The sequence below is a fragment of the Narcine bancroftii genome, chromosome 10, assembly GCF_036971445.1.
Source record: "Narcine bancroftii isolate sNarBan1 chromosome 10, sNarBan1.hap1, whole genome shotgun sequence".
Classification (NCBI taxonomy): domain Eukaryota; kingdom Metazoa; phylum Chordata; class Chondrichthyes; order Torpediniformes; family Narcinidae; genus Narcine; species Narcine bancroftii.
In genome coordinates this window covers 40,140,141-40,159,161 of record NC_091478.1, presented here as the reverse complement: position 1 = coordinate 40,159,161, position 19,021 = coordinate 40,140,141, and the positions used below count along the sequence as shown (strand labels likewise).

Here is a 19,021-nt window from a genome sequence, read left to right as displayed (position 1 = left end):
GCAGGTCATAGTTGTGAACCGGCGAGGAGTCGAAAGGCCGACAGGCCTGTTTCCGCTCCGTAAGTGGTTATACCTGCTCCTTCTGTAGTGATTTGGATCTCTGGACTTACATGCCTGTGATTTGGTTCTCAGCAGATTCCAGATTTCATTGTTCATCCAGGGCTTCTGATTGAGTAAAACCCTGAATGATTTGATGGGGACATACTTGAACACTGCTGTTTTGATCAAGTGGTGTAATCATTCAGGTCCTCAGCTGAGTCATTGAACACCATCCTATATGCTGACTCAAAGAAGTCCTGTAACCATTCTTCAGCTACCTGCGACTACTTTCTAGCTGTCTCACATACTTTGTCAACCACAGTTCCCTTTTCTCACCATCTTTTCCCTATCTCAGTGGGATAAACCTTTCCAGAACCCTGCGCAAGTGCTCCCTAAAAATCCTCCACTTTGTGCTTTTTCTGTGAACATCTGTTCCCAATTTCCTCTCTCTAGTTCCGGCCTCATCCCATTTTAATTAGCCTTTCCCCAATTAAACACTTTCCTTCTCTATCTGCTTTTATCCTTGTCCATAACGATGATGGACATTTAGCTGCGAGGGGCTGCTGCGGAAGCACTGGTGGCGAATCTACAGATGTGCAGTGACTCTGGGGTGGGGGGGGGGGAGGTGGAACTCTCTTTTGCTTCTCTCTCTGATGGTAAGCCTGATGGTAAGAGGCACTTTGGCAATTCCTGTTGCTGGCGAATCTGTCTGCCTTGCAGCAGGTAAAGAGAAACCTCGTGTAATATGACGCTGCTTCATTACTATGACAATAAATTGAATCTTGAATCTTGACAGAGCTCGGTCACAATCACTATATTTTACTCTCCTTTTCAATCCCATTCTCCCCCTTCTCTCCTTTAGAACATTGATTCCCTTCCTAATCAAGAACCTATCTCACTTTGCCTTAAATATATCCAGTGACAGCCTCCACAGTCATCCGTAGCAATGAATTCCACAGATTCACCACCCTTCTGTTTTGAACTTCTGTTCAAAAGGGGGATTTTTATATTCTGAGGTTGTGGCCTCTCGTCCCAGAATCACAACCACAGGAATTTCCTCTCCACATCTACTCTATCCAGGCCTTTAAGTATTCAATATATTTCAACGAGGTTCCCCTTCATTGTTCTGAACTCCAGTGAGTTCTGTCCCAGAGCCATCAAAGGCTCTTCATATGATTACCCATTCATTCAGGGATCCGTCTCATGAACCTCCTCTGGGCCGTCTGCAAAACCAACAGATCCTTCCATTCATACGAAAACAGCTCACAAAACTCCTTTCAAGTCAAGTTTATTGTCATCTGATTTCACAAGTACAATCCGATGAAACAGCGTTCTCCAGTTGTCACTGCAAAACTTGCAGACACTCAACCAGGATATCACATATATAGACAAAAAATTCATATGCAGGACAAGTTTTTATATATACAAATAAATAAATATAAATATTGCTTTCGGAATATGAAAGGCTTGGATGACTACTGTGAGCCATTCCTTAGGTCGTTCAGCATGCATACTGCCCATGGGAAGAAGCTGTTCCTCAGCCTGGTGGTGCAGGCTCTGATACTCTTGCATCTCTTTCCTGATGGGAGCAGCTGAAAGATGCTGTGTGCAGAGTGGAATGGGGTCCTCAATGATTTTCTGTGCCCTCCAGACAACAATCCTGCTAGATCATGTTGATGGGTGGGGGAGGGGGGGGGGTGTGGAGAGACTCCAGTAATCCTCTCTGCCACTTTTAATGGTCCAGTGGATTGACCTCCACTTCATTTCTTTGTAACAACTGCTCCACACTGTGATGCAGACAGCTGGGCTGCTCTCTATAGAGCTCCTGTAGAAGACTGACATAATAGTGGCCTTGCCCGCTTCAGTCTTCTCAGGAAATGCAGTTGCTGTTGCGCCTCCCTGAGCATTCTGGCTGGTTGCATCACTGTCTGGTAAGGAGATGCCAATGCTCAGAACAAGAAAAAAACAGAGGGTTGTGAACTCAGCCTGAGACATTACAAGCACCGGTCTTCATTCCATCAAGGACATTTACAGGAGGCAGTACCTTAAGAAAGCAGCCTCTAACCTCAATAATCCCTATAATCCAGGCCATGGTCTCTTCACTCTGCTACCATCAGGAAAACAAGGCTCAAGAACTTCAAATTCCTGGGTGAACCAGTTTCTTTCATAGATGAATTGAAATATGTCCAGCATCTTTAGGACAGTCCAACCCTCTGAAACCCTGCCGCAGACTGGACTCTCCCCTCCCCAATTAGACCTCACCCCTCTACACCTGTAGTAGCCTGGCCCTGCTGCCATTCACAGGCCCAACCAGGCTATTCCCTCTGACCTGGTCAAGAAGCTCCAAACCCTGGGCCTCTGCACCTCCCTCTACAACTGGATCCTTGGCTTCCTTATCAGAAGACCACAGTCATGAGGAAATCTCCTCCTCACTGATTATCAGTACAGGTGCACCTCAAGGATGCTTGCTCAGCCCACATCTCTACTCATTACACACCCATGACTGTGTGGCTAGGGATAATAAAAATGCTATCTGTAAATTTACCTATGACACCACGGTTGTTGGCAGAATCACAAAGGGGCAATGTGGAAGCATTCAGGAGGGAGATAGATCACCTTGCTGAGTGGTGTTGCATCAACAACCTTACACTCAACATTAGCAAAACCAAGATGATTGTTGACTTCAGGAGGAAGTCAAGAGAACACGATACAGTCCTCATTGAAGGCTTCAAATTCCTGGGTGTCAACATCTCCAAGGATCTGTCCTCCATGTCAATGCAATCATGAATAAAGTTCACCAGAAGTATTTGAGGAGACTCGGTATGTCACAAGACTCAAAAAAACTTCTACAGGGTGTACTGTGGAGAGAATTCTGTCTGATTGCATGATTGTCTAGTACTCAGGACAGTGAAAAAAAAAACTCCTGAGGGTTGTTAAATCAGGGGCACCATCGAGGACATCTACAAGAGCGGCCTGGTTGGCGCAACGACCTTACACGCCCAGCAATTGGGACCAGACCAGGTTTTGAATCCCAGCTGTCTGTCAGGAGTTTGTACGCTCCCCCCATGTCTCCATGGGTTTCCTGGGGCTGCGGTTTCCTCCCACCGTTCAAAAAAACGTTCCAGGGCGGGTCCATTGGGCGGTACAGACTCGTGGGCCGAAATGGCCTGTTACTGCACCGTCCTAGATCTAATTTAAAAGAGGCTGTGTCTTAGAGAAAGAAAGCAGCCTCTATCCTCAAGGACCCCACCACCACCCCAGGCCATGCCCTCTTCATGGGGGAGAGGGGGGGTGCAGGAGCCTGAAGACCAGCACTCAGCGCCACAAGGAAATGTTATTCTCTGGTGGTCTTCCTCTGTTATTGTTATTGAGACCACTGATGAGAGAGGATCGATAACCAATACTGAAACGTCAGGGATTGTCACACCTCGTCCTCCCAACCCAACCTGGCGCTGATTTTGCTACACTCCACCAATCCCGGCTCTGGTCCCGCCTTCCGAGCCACGCCCCCCCCCCGAACAGGCCGAGCCCTCTGACGACGTCACGTCCCACGCGCCGTGGCCCCGCCCCCTCCCGCACTGGCGCACCAGCCGGGGCTCGAGAGGGGGGGCCGAGGCGAGCGGCTTCCAACATGGCGGACAGCGCGAGCGAGAGCGACACGGACGCGGCGGGCAGCTCGACGGCGCTGCCTCCCGCCTCGTCCTCGGCGGCTCCGTCCTCCAAGGCCGGCATTGTGATCTCGGCCTCCAAGCTGGAGGAGCTGAGTAACCGGCTGGCGTCGCTGCAGCAAGAGAACAAGGTGCTGAAGATCGAGCTGGAGACCTACAAGCTGAAGTGCAAGGCCCTGCAGGAGGAGAACCGCGACCTGCGCAAGGCCAGCGTCACCATCGTGAGTGAGCCCGATGCCCGCCCTCTCCTCGTCTGGGCCCCTCGCCCAGCTCGTGGTCCTCCGGGCCTGGTGTGCCTCGTTCCTCGTGGAGTGAAGGCGTCAGGGCACGGAGGAGGTGGAGGTGGAGGTGGGGGGGGGGGGGGGGTCCCGGAGGGAAGGTGCCCACCCTGGAGCCGTGCCTACCCCACATGTTAAAGGCGCCAGGAGGCTTCCTCGGCGACACGACGCTCACTGACGTGGAGACGTGTCCACAGGGAGAAGTGGGGGGTGAAATGTGGGTCCTGTGCCACCCATGGAGACTGCCCCTCAGAGCCTTGTGTTTAGGTCCAGAGCTTTCCCTTTTTGCATTGATCAACCCAGAATGTATCTCCAGGGAAAATAAAAGCAGCAGCAGGTGTTTCAGAATGAACTATTGGCTTCTATTTTGCCATGTCATCCTTCTTTGGTAGGGTGGTCGAGAAACCTATGGGCTGTTTCTGATGTCTCCTGGTCTTGAAAGGCTGTCAGAAAGAATAGAAATGTGCAATAGCTCAGTCCTTGCTGAAACTGCTGCTTACTAGTGCCTTTGCGATTGAGCTGTCTTTTAATAACATCCAAAGATCTGACCGTTAACTAATTCATGTTGGATATTTTGCAGGTACAAATGTAGAGTAAAAAGTATAATTGGTGATGGAAGCATTGCGTTTTGTCACTAAGGGTTTTATTTTCACTGTGCTCGGAACGTGTTTGCACATTTCTGTCCGTTATTAACACACCAGCTCACAAAATCTGTCAACGCTTTGAATTTCCCCCCACCCCCGCAAACTTCAAGGCTAAATCTCAACTGGGGTGGGAGTAAATCACGTCCCCAAACTTAATGTTTGATAAAGAACGATCGCTAGATCTGATTAAGTCTAAACATTATGTACTTCCCAGATGAGATGGGGAGGCCTCGATGTTAAGAAGTTCAAGAAGATGGTAATCTGTAAATAGTGAAAAAATGTTGATTAGGTAAGTTAAATTTGGGAGATTATTGCTCAAAGGGGGCAAAGTTGGGTCTATATACAAGTCCAAGAAAGACTGAATACCCAACCTGAAACATTGAGTACATCCAATGTCTTGAAACGAGGGTGAACAAAAAGGAATTATATAAAATTGGGATAATTAATAAAAATCTATGATAAGCGCTTTTTACATTGGAACCAAATATGTAAGGTATGTCTAACTACCAAATTATCCATTAATTTAGAGAGCAAAAAGGACAAATATGCTCCGATTATTGAGATAATGGATTTAATCTCTAAATCAATCCATTTTGAGGATCCTGAATATTCGGCGCCACAACACCAGGGCACGGAGTAGGTTGGGGTGAGGGTCCCAGAGGTAAGGTGCTCCGTTATGTTTAGACTTGTCCATCTGGGAGAAGTGGGGGGGTGAAATGTGTGTCCTGTGCCACCCATGGAGATTGTCCCTAAGAGCCTTGTGTTTAGGTACAGATATATCTAATAGTCTCTACCCAGTAGTAGTCTCAGATTAGGTAATGCCAAGCCCCCATTACTTTTAGTATTTTGAAGGAAAACTTTTCCAAAGGAAAATTGCTTCCTGAAGATATCTGAGATTCTATTTTGAAAAATGCACATCCATCTTCCCTCTGCGCCAGAGAATCCTTATTACAATTTAAAGTAACCCACTGTTCCAAAGTTCAATTCACTTAATGTTATCCTAATATATCCTATCAATATGCTAAGTGTACAACTCAGGAAGGTACTTTATATCATATGTTTTGGCTGCGTCCCTCCCTTTGTAACTACTGAAAGGTGTTTACTACACTATCTTTAATTCTTCCTATAAATCTCTCTCCGAGCCCTTTTATTGCTTTTTTGGGACGAATGGACTTCATTTTGATGCCATCTTAATCCCATGTGGTTGTTTTTGCTTTCCTGATTGCTAGAATGCTCATTTTGCTGTAGTGGAAAGATGTTGTCCCTCTCACACAGACACAATGGTTATTGGATTTGATGGCATCCCTCTCGAGAGAAAATCAGTTGTTCAACTACTGACACGAGTACTAAATTTTTCCGCTTTGGGGATCCTTTTTAAATTATTTTCAAAATTTATGGTCTTTATTTTTCTTTTTCTGAACATTAATATTGAAATTAGTAGTTGACGCCGGACTTTGATGGTAATTGCTCATTCAATAGGTTGGTGTTAGAAATTAAATTAGTTATCAATAACGTGGATCATAGGTAACTTGTTTATTTTTGTTTACTATCTGTAATTCTAATTTACTGTTATCTGAACTTTATATCATATGTGTCTGATTTTTTTCAAAAACCAATAAAAAGATTGAAAAAGAAAGATTAGATCAATTTAGTTAAATGTTAGCACCCTTAAAGACTGAATGGGTACTAGGTTGTGAGTTTCTGTACTGTTTCCCCACTGACTGAATACTTTAGAGAGAAGAGGTCTTCAGTGGGTGGGGTGGAGAGTTGTGGTGGAGCACGGAGACAGAGACGATGAAAGAAGAGTTGGCATCGTGGCGTACGCAGAGCTTGTTGAGCTGTTGACAAAAGGGAAAAGGGGAACAAAGTAGATGCAGAATGAGTCCTGAGAGGTATGAGGTTTGTGGTCTCCTGTCTGCTGCCCTTGTACTTCAGCATGAACTGCTCCTCCAAGCCCTTTGAGACTATTTATTTAACAATATTTATTTTGTATATGTAGAAATGTACTGCATATGTTTTGCTTGTCTGTGTGTTGTGTCTGTTTGTAAGCATGTTTTTATACCGAGGAGCAAAGAATGCTGTTTCATCAGGTTTGACAATCGGATGATAATGAACTTAGTTTGCGGCCATTGTTGAAGCCTTTTGGCCTTGCTGTAAGGTGCAAGCTGCATCCAGGATTACAAATATAGACAGGGTGCTATTAAATATAGACAGGGTGGTATTTGTAGAAATAAATGGAAATTCATTCAAGAGATAATGACGCTGCACAAAATCCATGCTTCAGATGGACAAGCCAATCTGCTTTTCTGCTGATCCACTTCATGTTGAGATTTGGAGACACAGCAAAATATAGGTGTCGTCACATGGAAAGTACAGTGGCCAATTCAACCAGTATGGTCATGGATTGATGCATTTGCAGTAACTTTGAGAAAAGGTTTTCTCCACTACCTATTGTGGGTAATGCCTTTGAATACTAAGAGGAAGTGATTAATCTCTATTTTGTTGGAAAAGGTATATTGTAGATTTTGTGAGACACCCCTTATTAGCTCAAGGTTGAATGTTCACATGTTGCTTGCAGACACGTCTTTTGTTATCTAAAAAATTGTAATTGAACATACCGATATCTGAAGGTGACTAGTAAAGCAGTTGAAAATTATTTGATCCAAGCCTATACTCTGAAGAACTGATACTGTGTTGATAGGCCTCCAACAATGACCTTCCTTAATCGGTGTATAGTTGTGCAGTGAGAAGTTTCCTCTGTGATTCATAATTTAATTTTGTGTCCTTGATACTTGTATCTTCAGCACTTTGGTTGAGATATTGTTGGGACCTTTAGCTTTGATTTGCACTCAGAAATTCCTCAATATGATGTTAGGATCAAAAAACATGGCTGTCATGGTGAAGATCTTAGATGGAGGCCAAGAAGGATCAGCCATGCAATCTTGAGACAAAAGGTGATTGTGAAAGTGTCTGTCCTTTGCCTGCTTTTCTGCTTCTGTGAGACATCAACAGTAAATTTGAGAATGAGTTCAAACAAGTTTCCCATGCTTTGATTCCTACATGACCTGCCTTGGAGCTCAGGTGTATCTTAAGGATTTGAGCAGCTTGCTCCCTGGTCTGAGCCTTGTTTGACCAGAAGGACAAGAATAAACTCGACAGACTGCTTCATTCTCCATCATTTTGTGTTAGAAAATTATTTTGCTGTGGGCAGCATTCAGTAAGAACAAATAAGATGGGCAAACAATTTATTTTTCGGCAGGTCTCCTTGAATCTGATATTTTGTAGTATAACGATGTACTCCAGGATTGTGATGTACTGAACAAATCATGGCACCAAAAGAATTCATCATGATTACATTGACAGGTTTAGATTTTAAACATTGTTAGCTTGATTTTTGGGATTGCAAACATTCCTGAATTTGTGAAGTTGGAGAATAGTAAGGCATGCAAGGTTTGCATTAGTTAGATGTATTCAAGTCATGGAGGCATAAGCATGGAAACTGAATATTTAGCTTACCATGTCCATGCTGATTTAATATACGATAGATTTTAAAATGTTTGTGACGTAAATGGTGGACAAAGCTGTATGAGACTTTTTTTTTATTGAAGAACATGATAGCTGCCTAATTTGTTTGCCTGTAATTTACTTTGATACTTTTATTAAGGTCATTTTTTATTTGGCGCCCAAAAGATAGATAGTTATTAAATAGTTTCAACTGCTTGAGTTGGTGCTTGAGCTGGAACAAGTGAATGAGTTGCTTGAGTTTTATGAAGAATCCAGATACTTAAAGGAACACTCTTATCAGAGCACTATGAGCCTGCAGGTGTACGCTCAACTGACTAAAAATTGTTTTAAGGTAAAAACCAAAACTAGGTCAACCTATTCTAACAATTCTTATTCATTTGTTAAAGGCAAAGATCATGACAGAACCAGCTTTTAAGTTTTCGTCAAAAGCCAATCCATGTAATCCCCTACCCGAGAAGCCGACAAATAATTTGCTAATCACCATCCTTGAAGAATTGCATGGGCTCAAGGCTGAGATACAGGAGCTCAGGTAAAGGAAGCTCAAGATCAGTCTTTCCCAAGCCTCTGTTATCGCCAGATAGATATGTTTAGTTAAATAATAAAGGTGTAGAAACTAAGCCATTAATTTTTTTTTTAAAAAGCACTGGTTAATTTCTGTTGGTCATTAGTAAATGCTCTTGGATAAATAGCTCAGGTGCATGGCACCTCTGGTATTTCGACAACTTCTAGGTATAGCAACTGGAAAGTATAGATGTTAGCAGAAAATGATTTCTCAGGAGTTATTTCAGTGGACTGGTGTACCTAGAAATGGGTAGTTCTACAGGACAACAGTGTTTTGTCAAAAATAAGTTTCTTTTTCACTCTAGATATTTTATGTTTCCATTTAATTAGATCAAATTTGATGTTTAATTTTGAAGGTTTATTTAATAGAAAGTGTCACAGGATTGTGGCAAATGCTTTAAGCATGAAATAAATTAATGAATCGAAAAAAAAAGTACCTTATAGATTTATAGCAGTATCTGGCTTGACTAGCCTTCCAAAGTTGGAATGTTAAGACACCATGTATGGTAGACGAGACTGGGTGCAGAATCATCAAAACTCTTTGTTGAATTACACAATCATTGGTCTATCTTCAGCTTAACATTAACTTTCTACTTGGAATAATGGCTGAAAAGTACTTAGAAAAATTTGATTCAAAGAAAAGAATTAAATCTTTATCTGTTAAATTCAGGAACAGCTCTAGCCAGGCACAAATCACATCTGAGGTGCTTGTGTTTGAGCAATGTGATTTGGCAGCTTTCTTGGTATATGACCAAACATGTTGAACATTGGTTTTGAATATTAAGCAAAATAAGTGCATTTTTTTATTGGTATTTTATTTCCTCCCTCACTCTACCTAGTGGTGGTGGGGGGGGGGGGGGGGGCGGAAGGAGAGAGGCGTGTTTGCTTTTGATCATGGTAGCATTCTCTGAAAACCACTATGTTGGCTAACTAAATCTTACGCACAATCAAGTTTTTTCGCTCTGGCTTTTGCATTTGTGATTATTACGATTACTTTTACACTGTTAATACAAGGTGAAAAGTACATAGAAGGTGATAAGTCAATGTGAAGGTGGTGATGGGGAATTTCAACATGCAAGTTGATTTGTGGAATGCCCATGAGAAGCTGTTGCCAAGCCCACTTGGGAAAAAGGAAATTCAGGATTTGATGCAAATGAGCTGGATTTGATTAGATAAGGTAAAAGAACCATTAGGAGGTAGTGATCACAATATGATTGACTTCATTCTGCAGTTTCAGAGGGAGAAGTTAAAATCATTACAGTAAATTGTTGAGTAAAGGTAATCATTGAGAAAAGGGAATTACATAGACACAAAAGAGGAGTTGGCCAAAGGTGATTGAAAGGGGACCTTGGCAGGAGTTTCTTGGAATAATTCGAAAGACACAGGTGTTATATTTAAAATAATACTTTTAATTACAAATTAACAATGATATAACACCTTATCTAATTTATTTATACTTATCTAAACTATATCTACACTTACCTAACAACCCTCAACTATGCGCAAATATATGTGTGTGTGTGGAATACCCCCAAGCCACTACAGCTCAAGGCTCAATTCTCAAAAGGCAGTTCACATTTCAATTTTGAAAATTCAGTGATTAAATTAACAATTCATGAAGTGGGTGAAAGAGACCGGAGATAACAGAATGTTTATTAACTCATGAAAACCTTGTTGAGATGCTTCCAGTGAAATATCCTTTTTAGATGAGTGCCAACCTTAACCCCTCTCTTCCTTGGCATGGGGACATGAAGTGAGTGATGCTCATAACGCTTCCAGAACCCTTTCTGTGGGTCAGTCAAATTCAAGTGACCCTCCCTCTGGTCATTATCCAAATGCAGTATTTCTTCTGCTTTCAGAGCCCTTTCCGTTGGTTAGCCAAACAAAGTGACCTTCACTATTTGATCACAATGGTATTTTCATTCCCCTATAACAGGAGGAAATCAAACAGGTTGTCTACACCCCCATTCCCCTGTAACATGGGAAAATGAGACAGATTGTGTATAACCACGCATGAGGCCAATCCAGCACAGAATTTCTTCCAAGAGCTATTTGCTCTTTTGCTGTCTCCTTAAAAATGGGCCCTGAGCAAAACTGCACTCAGTCTTGAACTTGTTGGTCTCTGCACCTGGGTTTCCTCTCTCCCAATTTAAGAACGTGCTGTCTTCAACCTGCAGTCAGTTCACAAACACTCCAAAGCCTGCAGGGTTTTGTTAAATCTGTTCTCTTAAAGTGACAGTCCCACAAAAATGAAAATGGACTGAAAAATGGAAGTACGTAGTAGCATGTAGTCTTGAGGAAGTAGGAAGTGCAGAGCAATATGGATAGGATGGGAGAATAGGCAAAGAAGTGGTAGATGGAATGCTGTGGAGGGATGTTTGGTCATACATTTTGGTAGAAGCAATAAAGAAGTAGGTGATTTTCAGAGTGTGGAGAGAATTCAGAAAACTGATGTTCAAAAGGACATGAGGTCATAGTGAAGGTTAATGTGCAGGTTGAGTCAATAGCAAAGAAGGCAAATGCAATAGATTTAGATATCAGGTGTATTGACAGAGTACATAAATGACATCACATACAACCCTGAGATTCTTTTTCCTGCGGGCAAGGCAGAATGACCACTTATTGGTAAATTAAAAAAAAACTACACAGCGAATACATGTAAACAAATAAAGAAATGTAAAAAGATATATATGTAAACAAATTGTGCAATAAAAAAATCAATAAAGTGCAAAAATAAGAGTCTTGAAATGAGTCCCTGATTGAGTTTATTGTTGAGGAGTCTGATGGTGGAGGGGGAGCAGGTGTTCCTGAAAGTAGCAGTGAGAACGGAGCGTCTGCTGGGTGATGTGGATCCTTCTCTCCAATGGCAGTGTTCCCTGATTATGATATTGATATCTGTAATGTCTTGGACTGTGTCCACTGCCTTTTGGAGGGCTTTATGCTCAGGGGTATTAATGGTCCATACCAGACTGTGATGCAGCTGATCAGTACACTTTCCATCAGACATCTGTAGAAACTTGAGGAAGCTGAGGCTCTGATGTGCTTTTTTCATGATGCCACTAGTGTGTTGGGTCCAAGAAAGATCCTCAAGATGGTGATTCACCCTATCCACCGCTGATATCCTCAATGATCACTGGATCGTACACCTCTGATTTTCCCTTCCTGAAGTCAACAGTAAGCTCTTTGGTTTTGGTGACATTGAGTTGAAGGTTGCTGTTGGTGCGCCATTCAGCCAAGTTTTCAATCTCCCTCCTCTATGTTGACTCATCACCTTTTTTTATATACAACCCACTACCATAGCATCGTTAAGATTTGCATTCATTTCAAGAAGACTATACTAGAAAGGCAAAGATGTAATGTTAAGGCTTTTTAAGGTGCTGGTCAGACCATATTTGTACTGTGAATAGTTTTGGGCCCAACTTTTAAGGAAGGGTGTGCTGGCATTGGAGTGGGTCCAAAGGAGGTCTACAAGAATGATCCCAGGGGAGGAGAGAGTTTTTTTTTAATTTTTAAAAAATTTTTCACACTGTGAACCATATCAACCAAAATACATACAAACATTTCCCTCTTAAATATACACAGTGGCATTTTCTCCCCTTCCCCCCCCCCTACCTTCACTCCCCCCTTCCCTCCCCCCTCCAAAACCAATAAACATTCAACATATACAATACAATAAAACCATTAAACAATGTCATCACGCAATGAAAATAAACAAGAAAAATGTGTCATCTACTTTTACACACTGGATCAAGTCATTTTGTCTTCTTATCATTTTAGGGGGTGGAGGTCCGAGGCAAGCCCCCTCTGTTTTGTTCCATGTATTGTTCCCAAATTTGTTCAAATAATGTGACTTTATTTTTTAAACTGTATGTTATTTTTTCCAATGGAATACATTTATTCATTTCTATGTACCATTGCTGTACTCTCAGGCTCTCTTCTGATTTCCAAGTTGACATTATACATTTTTTTGTTACAGCTAAGGCTATCATAATAAATATTTTTTGCACTTCATCCAGTTTGAGGCCTAATTCTTTACTTCTTATATTACTTAGAAGAAAGATCTCTGGATTTTTTGGTATGTGATTTGTGATTTTATTTAATATCTGATTTAGATCTTCCCAAAACCTTTTCACTTTCTCACATGCCCAAATTGCATGTACTGTTCCCGTTTCCTTCTTACAGTGAAAACATGTATCTGATAATGTTGGATCCCATTTATTTAACTTTTGGGGTGTGATATAACCTGTGTGACCAATTATACTGTATCATGCATAACCTTGTGTTTATTTATTCTTCATAGTTCCAGAACATAACTTTTCCCATGTTTCATTTTTTATCTTTATGTTTAAATCTTTTTCCCACTTTTGTTTGGGTTTATAGCTTATTTCATCGTTTTCCTTCTCTTGCAGCTTGTTATAAATCTTTTAATTAACAAATTGTGTCTGTAATCACATATTCAAAGCTGCTTCCTTCTAGTAATCTCAGTCTGTTTCCCAATTTATCCTTTAAGTAAGATTTCAGTTGATGATATGCAAACATTGTGCCATGAGTTATTCCATATTTGTACTTCAATTGTTCAAATGTTAATAAATTATTTCCCAAAAAACAAATTTCTATTCTTTTAATTCCTTTTCTCTCCCATTCTCCAAAGGAAAAGTTATCTATTGTAAAAGGGATTAGCTGATTTTTGTGTCAATAATAATTTTGGTATTTGGTAATTTGTTTTTATCCTTTCTTAGTGAATCTTCTTCCATATATTGAGTAAATGATGCAATACTGGTGAGCTTTTATATCGTACCAGCTTTTCATCCCACTTATAAAGTATATGTTCCGGTACCTTCTCCCCTATTTATCTAGCTCTATCTTAGTCCAATCTGGTTTTTCCCATGTCTGATAAAAATCTGATAAATACCTTAATTGTGATGCTCTATAATAATTTTTAAAGTTTGTTAACTGCAAACCACCTTGGTTGTACCTCTCTGTTAATTTATCTAACGCTATCCTTGGTTTCCCCCCCCCCCTTTCCACAAAAATTTTCTTATTATTCTCTTTAGTTCGTTAAAGAATTTCTCTGTTAAGGGAATTGGTAACGATTGAAATAAGTATTGTATCCTTTGGAAGACATTCATTTTAATGAAATTTACCCTCTCTATCAACATTAGCGGTAATTCTTTCCAATGTTCTAAGTCTTCCTGCAATTTCTTTATTGGTGGCTGATAATTTAATTTGTACAAGTGGCTTAAATTATTTTCTAACCTAATACCTAGGTATCGGATTGCTTGTGTTTGCCATTTAAATGGTGATTCTTTTTAAAATTCTGTATAATCCGCATTACTCATTGGCATCGCTTCACTTTTATTTGCATTGATCTTGTACCCCGATATTTCTCCATACTCCTTCAATTTCTTATGTAGTTCTTTTATTGATATTTCTGGTTCTGTTAAGTATACTATGATGTCATCTGCAAATAAACTGATTTTATACTCCTTCTCCTTTCTTTTTATCCCTTTTATTTTCTGTTCTTATCAGTTCTGCCAATGGTTCTATTGCTAAAGCGATCAGTGAGGGAGATAATGGACATCCCTGCCTAGTTGACCTACTTAATTTAAATTGGTTTGATACATATCCATTTACTGTTGCCTTCACCAATGGTCCATTATATAATGCTTTAATCCAATTGATTGAACCTCTGTAATACTTTGAATAAATAATTCCATTCTGCCCTGTCAAAGGCTTTTTCTGCGACTAAAGCAACAGCCACTGTCGGCATCTTATTTCCTTGAACTGCATGAATTAAATTAATAAATTTACAGACATTATCCGCTGTTTGTCTTTTCTTAATAAATCCAGTTTGATCTTGTTTTACTATTTTTGGTACACAATCAGCCAATCTGTTTGCTAATAATTTTGCTATTATTTTATAATCTGAATTAAGTAGAGATATTGGTCTATATGATGCTGGTGTTAGTGGATCCTTCCCTGTCTTTGGTTACTATAATTATTGCTGTCTTACATGAATCTGGCAAGTTTTGTGTTTCTTCTATCTGTTTCATTACTTCCAGTAGAGGAGGAATTAATAACTCTTTATATGTTTTATAGAATTCTATTGGGAATCCATCCTCTCCAGGCGTTTTATTGTTCGGTAGCTTTTTTAATATATCTTGTACTTCCTCTATTTCAAATGGTTTTATCAGCTTGTTTTGTCCCTCTTCTTGCAATTTTGGCAGTTCAGTTTTAGCTAAAAACTCTTCTATTTTATCATCTTTCCCCTCGTTCTCAGTTTGGTATAATTGTTCATAAAATTCCTTAAAGTTCTCATTAATCTCCGTTGGATTATATGTAATTTGTTTGTCCTTTTTCCTTGATGCCAATACAGTTCTTTTAGCTTGTTCTGTTTTAAGTTCCCAGGCTAATATTTTGTGTGTTTTTTCTCCTAGTTCATAATACTTTTGCTTTATTTTCATTATGTTCTTCTCCACCTTGTACGTTTGTAATGTTTTGTATTTTTTTTTGTCTGCCAATTCTCTTTTTGTTATATCATCCCTTTTTGTTAGTTCCTTTTTCTGTATTTATTATCTCCCTTTCCAACTGCTCTATTTCCCGATTGTAGTCCTTTTGCATCTTAGTTACATAACTTATTATCTGCCCTCTAATGAAGGCTTTCATTGCATCACATAATATAAATTTGTCTTTCACTGATTCTGTATTTATTTCAAAGTACGTTTTAATTTGGCGTTCAATAAACTCTCTAAATTCCTGTCTTTTAAGTAGCATGGAGTTTAACCTCCATCTATATGTTCTTGGTGGGATGTCCTTCAGTTCTATTGCTAATAACGGGGGTGAATGATCAGATAGCAATCTAGCTTTATATTCAGTTTTCCTAACTCTCCCTTCAACATGGGCCGACAACAAAAACATATCAATCCTTGAGTATGTTTTATGCCTACTCGAATAATATGAGTATTCCTTCTCTCTTGTGTGCTGCCTCATCCATATATCTATAAGTTTCATTTCCTGCATTGATTTAGCCATAAATTTGGCCACTTTATTCTTTTGTCCAGTTTTATCCAACATTTGATCCAAATTAAGGTTAAAATCCCCTCCTATCAATATATTCCCCTGTGTATCTACAATCTTCAAAAAGAATCTTGCATAAACTTTTGATCCTCTTCATTAGGTGCATATATATAGAGCAAATTCCAAAATTCCGAATATATCTGACACTTTATCATTACATATCTCCCTGCTGGATCTATTATTTCCTCCTCTATTTTGATTGGTACATTTTTATTAATTAATATGGCTACACCTCTAGCGTTTGAATTATATAATGCTGCTGCTACGTGTCCTACCCAGACTCTCTTTAATTTGCTATGTTCCACTTCAGCTAGATGCATTTCCTGCACAAATGTCATATCTATTTTTTTCTTTTTTCAGTAAATTTAATAACCTCTTCTGTTTAATTTGGTTATGTATTCCATTAATATTTATAGTCATATAATTCAACATGGCCATCTCATATCCTGTTTACACCTCATTTCTGCTTCCTCACCACCAAGGGAGGAGAGAGTTGAGGGACATTGGAGTTTAGAAGAATGGGGGGGGGGGGAACCTCATCAAAACATACCAGATATTGAAAGGGCAAGACAAAGCAGTAGAAAAGGAGATGTTTCTAGTTGTGGGAATGCCTAGGACCAGAGGGAACAGCCTCAGTATAAAATAATGTCCCTTCAGAAAAGAGAAGTTTCTTTAACTAGAGCAGGGGTGGCCAACCTTTTAATTTAGACAGATGGCACGATAACGGGGCCGTGAGTATGTACCGGGGGTGTAGGTTAATTGGGCAGCATGGGCTTGTGGGCTGAAATGGCCTGTTAACATGCTCTATGTATAAATTAAAAATAAATGGGTTGGCCACCCCAGAGCAAGAGGGTAGTGAGTCTGTAGAATTCATTGCCACAGGTGGCTATGGACACCAAGTAATTGGGTATATTTAAAACAGAGGTTGCTCAGTTCTTGCGTAGGGCATCGAATATTATTGGGGAGATGGTAGGATAATGGGATTGAAAAAAAAGTACATCAGCCATGATTTGAATAGCCATATAGGTTTGATGGGCTGAATGGCCTGTTTCTGCTGCTAACATTTATATCTGAAGGTCTAAAGGATGAAAATTCAATATTTTGGACATGAGAGATGGGTGGGGGGAGTTGGGGTGAGGAACAGGCAGTGATAATGTTTATAAAGGTACCATATTTGATGGCACATAAGACCCCTTTTTCCCAAAAAGTTGCCCCAAAAAAACCCCAGGGTCATGTACGCGAAGGTGACATTTTGGTGCTGCCATTGTGGGTACTGAAATACAATCGTAGTGGAGGCTTTCATCTGCAAGATGGGAATATGATGAAAGTGCTCAAACTACTCTCCCAGCTTCAAGAAGTCTGCAAAGGTGCTGTGGCTGTCCAGGAAGCGGGCCCTCAACTTCGCGGATCACCTTCCCTGGGGTGGCCCGTGGTTTCTGGAGCTACCGCTCATTTCCCCCCAACAGCACAAATGGCAGTATTTGTAGTACATGCTGATGGTTCGATTGATTGCTTGCTTTGAGGGGAGCGCTGGGCCTTGATGATCAGGTCCCAAGCTGAACCTTTGTTCGACGAGCACAGGTACTTGAGCAAATTGAATGATGGGCGGGATGCAGTGATGAGCGGCTTGTTGAGCTCGGCTACAGCACCTGATAGTCTGAATACGCCAGAGGTTGTCTGATCTCAGAAGCTAAGCAGGCTCAGGACTGGTCAGTACTTGGAGGAGGGGCCGCCTAGGAGCACCAGGTGTTGTAGGTTTCTGTCAGGGGCGCTGGACAAAGTGGTGACTTGTCTGCCTTCTGGTAGACAAAAGTTAAAAGAATTGCATGTATATTACATTCTAAATGTAGTATAATGTGACAATAATGGAACCTGTACCTTTATTTTTACCTTCTATTAGCCATGCAACTTTGGAATGGATTGGATTATAAAATTATTTTAATTTTTTCTTCTCTTTTCTACTTTAACTTTGAATTAATTGTGTTGCATAATATAATTTTTTCTGTTAAAAATATTAATGGAATACATAACCAAATTAAAGTTTGTTTACTTTGTTACAGTTATATCATTGTTGCACATCTTTTTTTTATAGGTAGTCATGTAAAAATCTAATAAAAATATTAAAAAAGAAAGGAAGTGTAGGCACTGGTGTGCCCTCCTGACTAATGAGGAGGTGTTGTGGGTCCAGAATAGGTCTTCATTTGTGCACTTAGGAACTTTGTACTCTCCACGACTGAATCAATGGAGGATGGTCGACCTTCATTCTCCTGACGTCCACAATCATCTCCTTTGTTTTACTCACACCATTTTATGAACCTCCCAGCCTCCTTGCTGTGAGCTCACTCATCATTGTTTCTGATGAGGCCAACTACAGGCCTCAACTAGGAGCATACAATCCTGAACAGCCTAAATGCTTGGGAACCTTTGATTGCTTTGCGACCTTATCCATATATCTTATTTCTGAACAAATATTTTTACAGTTTAAAAAAAACCATTATCTGGAATTCAAGCAACTGGCAAAAAAAGAAATTGCAGAAAATAAATTGGTAAAGAAGATCGAGGTTTAAAATTGGCAGGCCTTGCCATTAGTTCGCCAACCATGCCACATGCAATTTCAACCAACCGGAAAATTCACTTATCTGGCAACTTCAGATCCCTATAAGTGCTGGATATCAGGGCTTCTATTGTAATTGTTTTTTGCATGTCTGACTTTGCAAACCTCCAGTGCACAATTTGCATTTATACAGATTAGACTGGATGTGTCAAACAGCATTAACTTCTCCCCCTCACTAACAGTATCCAGATTCGGAATACTAACCAGGTATCTGCTTTGGGGAAGTGATTAAATGTCTGTTTTGTTTAAATAATTAGTAATATCATTATTAAAATATCTTAATGCTACAAATTAAGAAAATGTTAAGAAAGATATAAATAAAAGTAACTTCCCTGCACTAGCCTTTTTATTCAAGGTCCTCAGTATTGCTACCAGCTCACCATCAGAAAATGAATGTACATCTGGCTTCTCATTATTACTTCACAGCTGAATTTAATGGTGTTTAGTAACAGCAAGAACTCGGATGTGCTGGAATCTGACCTTCAGCTAATTTCTGTTTCAGCTGGAGTTGAGTAGAGTCCAGCCAATTCAATGATTTACCTAACATTTAAAATGTCATGCAACTGAGTTATTTTTCTGTTGTGCATAAATCAAAAAGAATGATTCGACTTTAGC

General features: G+C 40.2%; 1 protein-coding gene across 1 annotated transcript in view; it reads left to right on the top strand.

Annotated features, from left to right (window-relative positions):
• The first annotated feature begins 3,597 nt into the window (after positions 1–3,597).
• The window catches only part of ccdc6b (coiled-coil domain containing 6b), a 76,975-nt gene continuing 61,551 nt past the window's right edge, over positions 3,598–19,021 (top strand). The window contains exon 1 of the mRNA XM_069900710.1: positions 3,598–3,928. Coding sequence (XP_069756811.1) covers positions 3,671–3,928 — 258 coding nt within the window. The 5' untranslated portion in view covers positions 3,598–3,670. The remainder of the gene's footprint in view (positions 3,929–19,021) is intronic.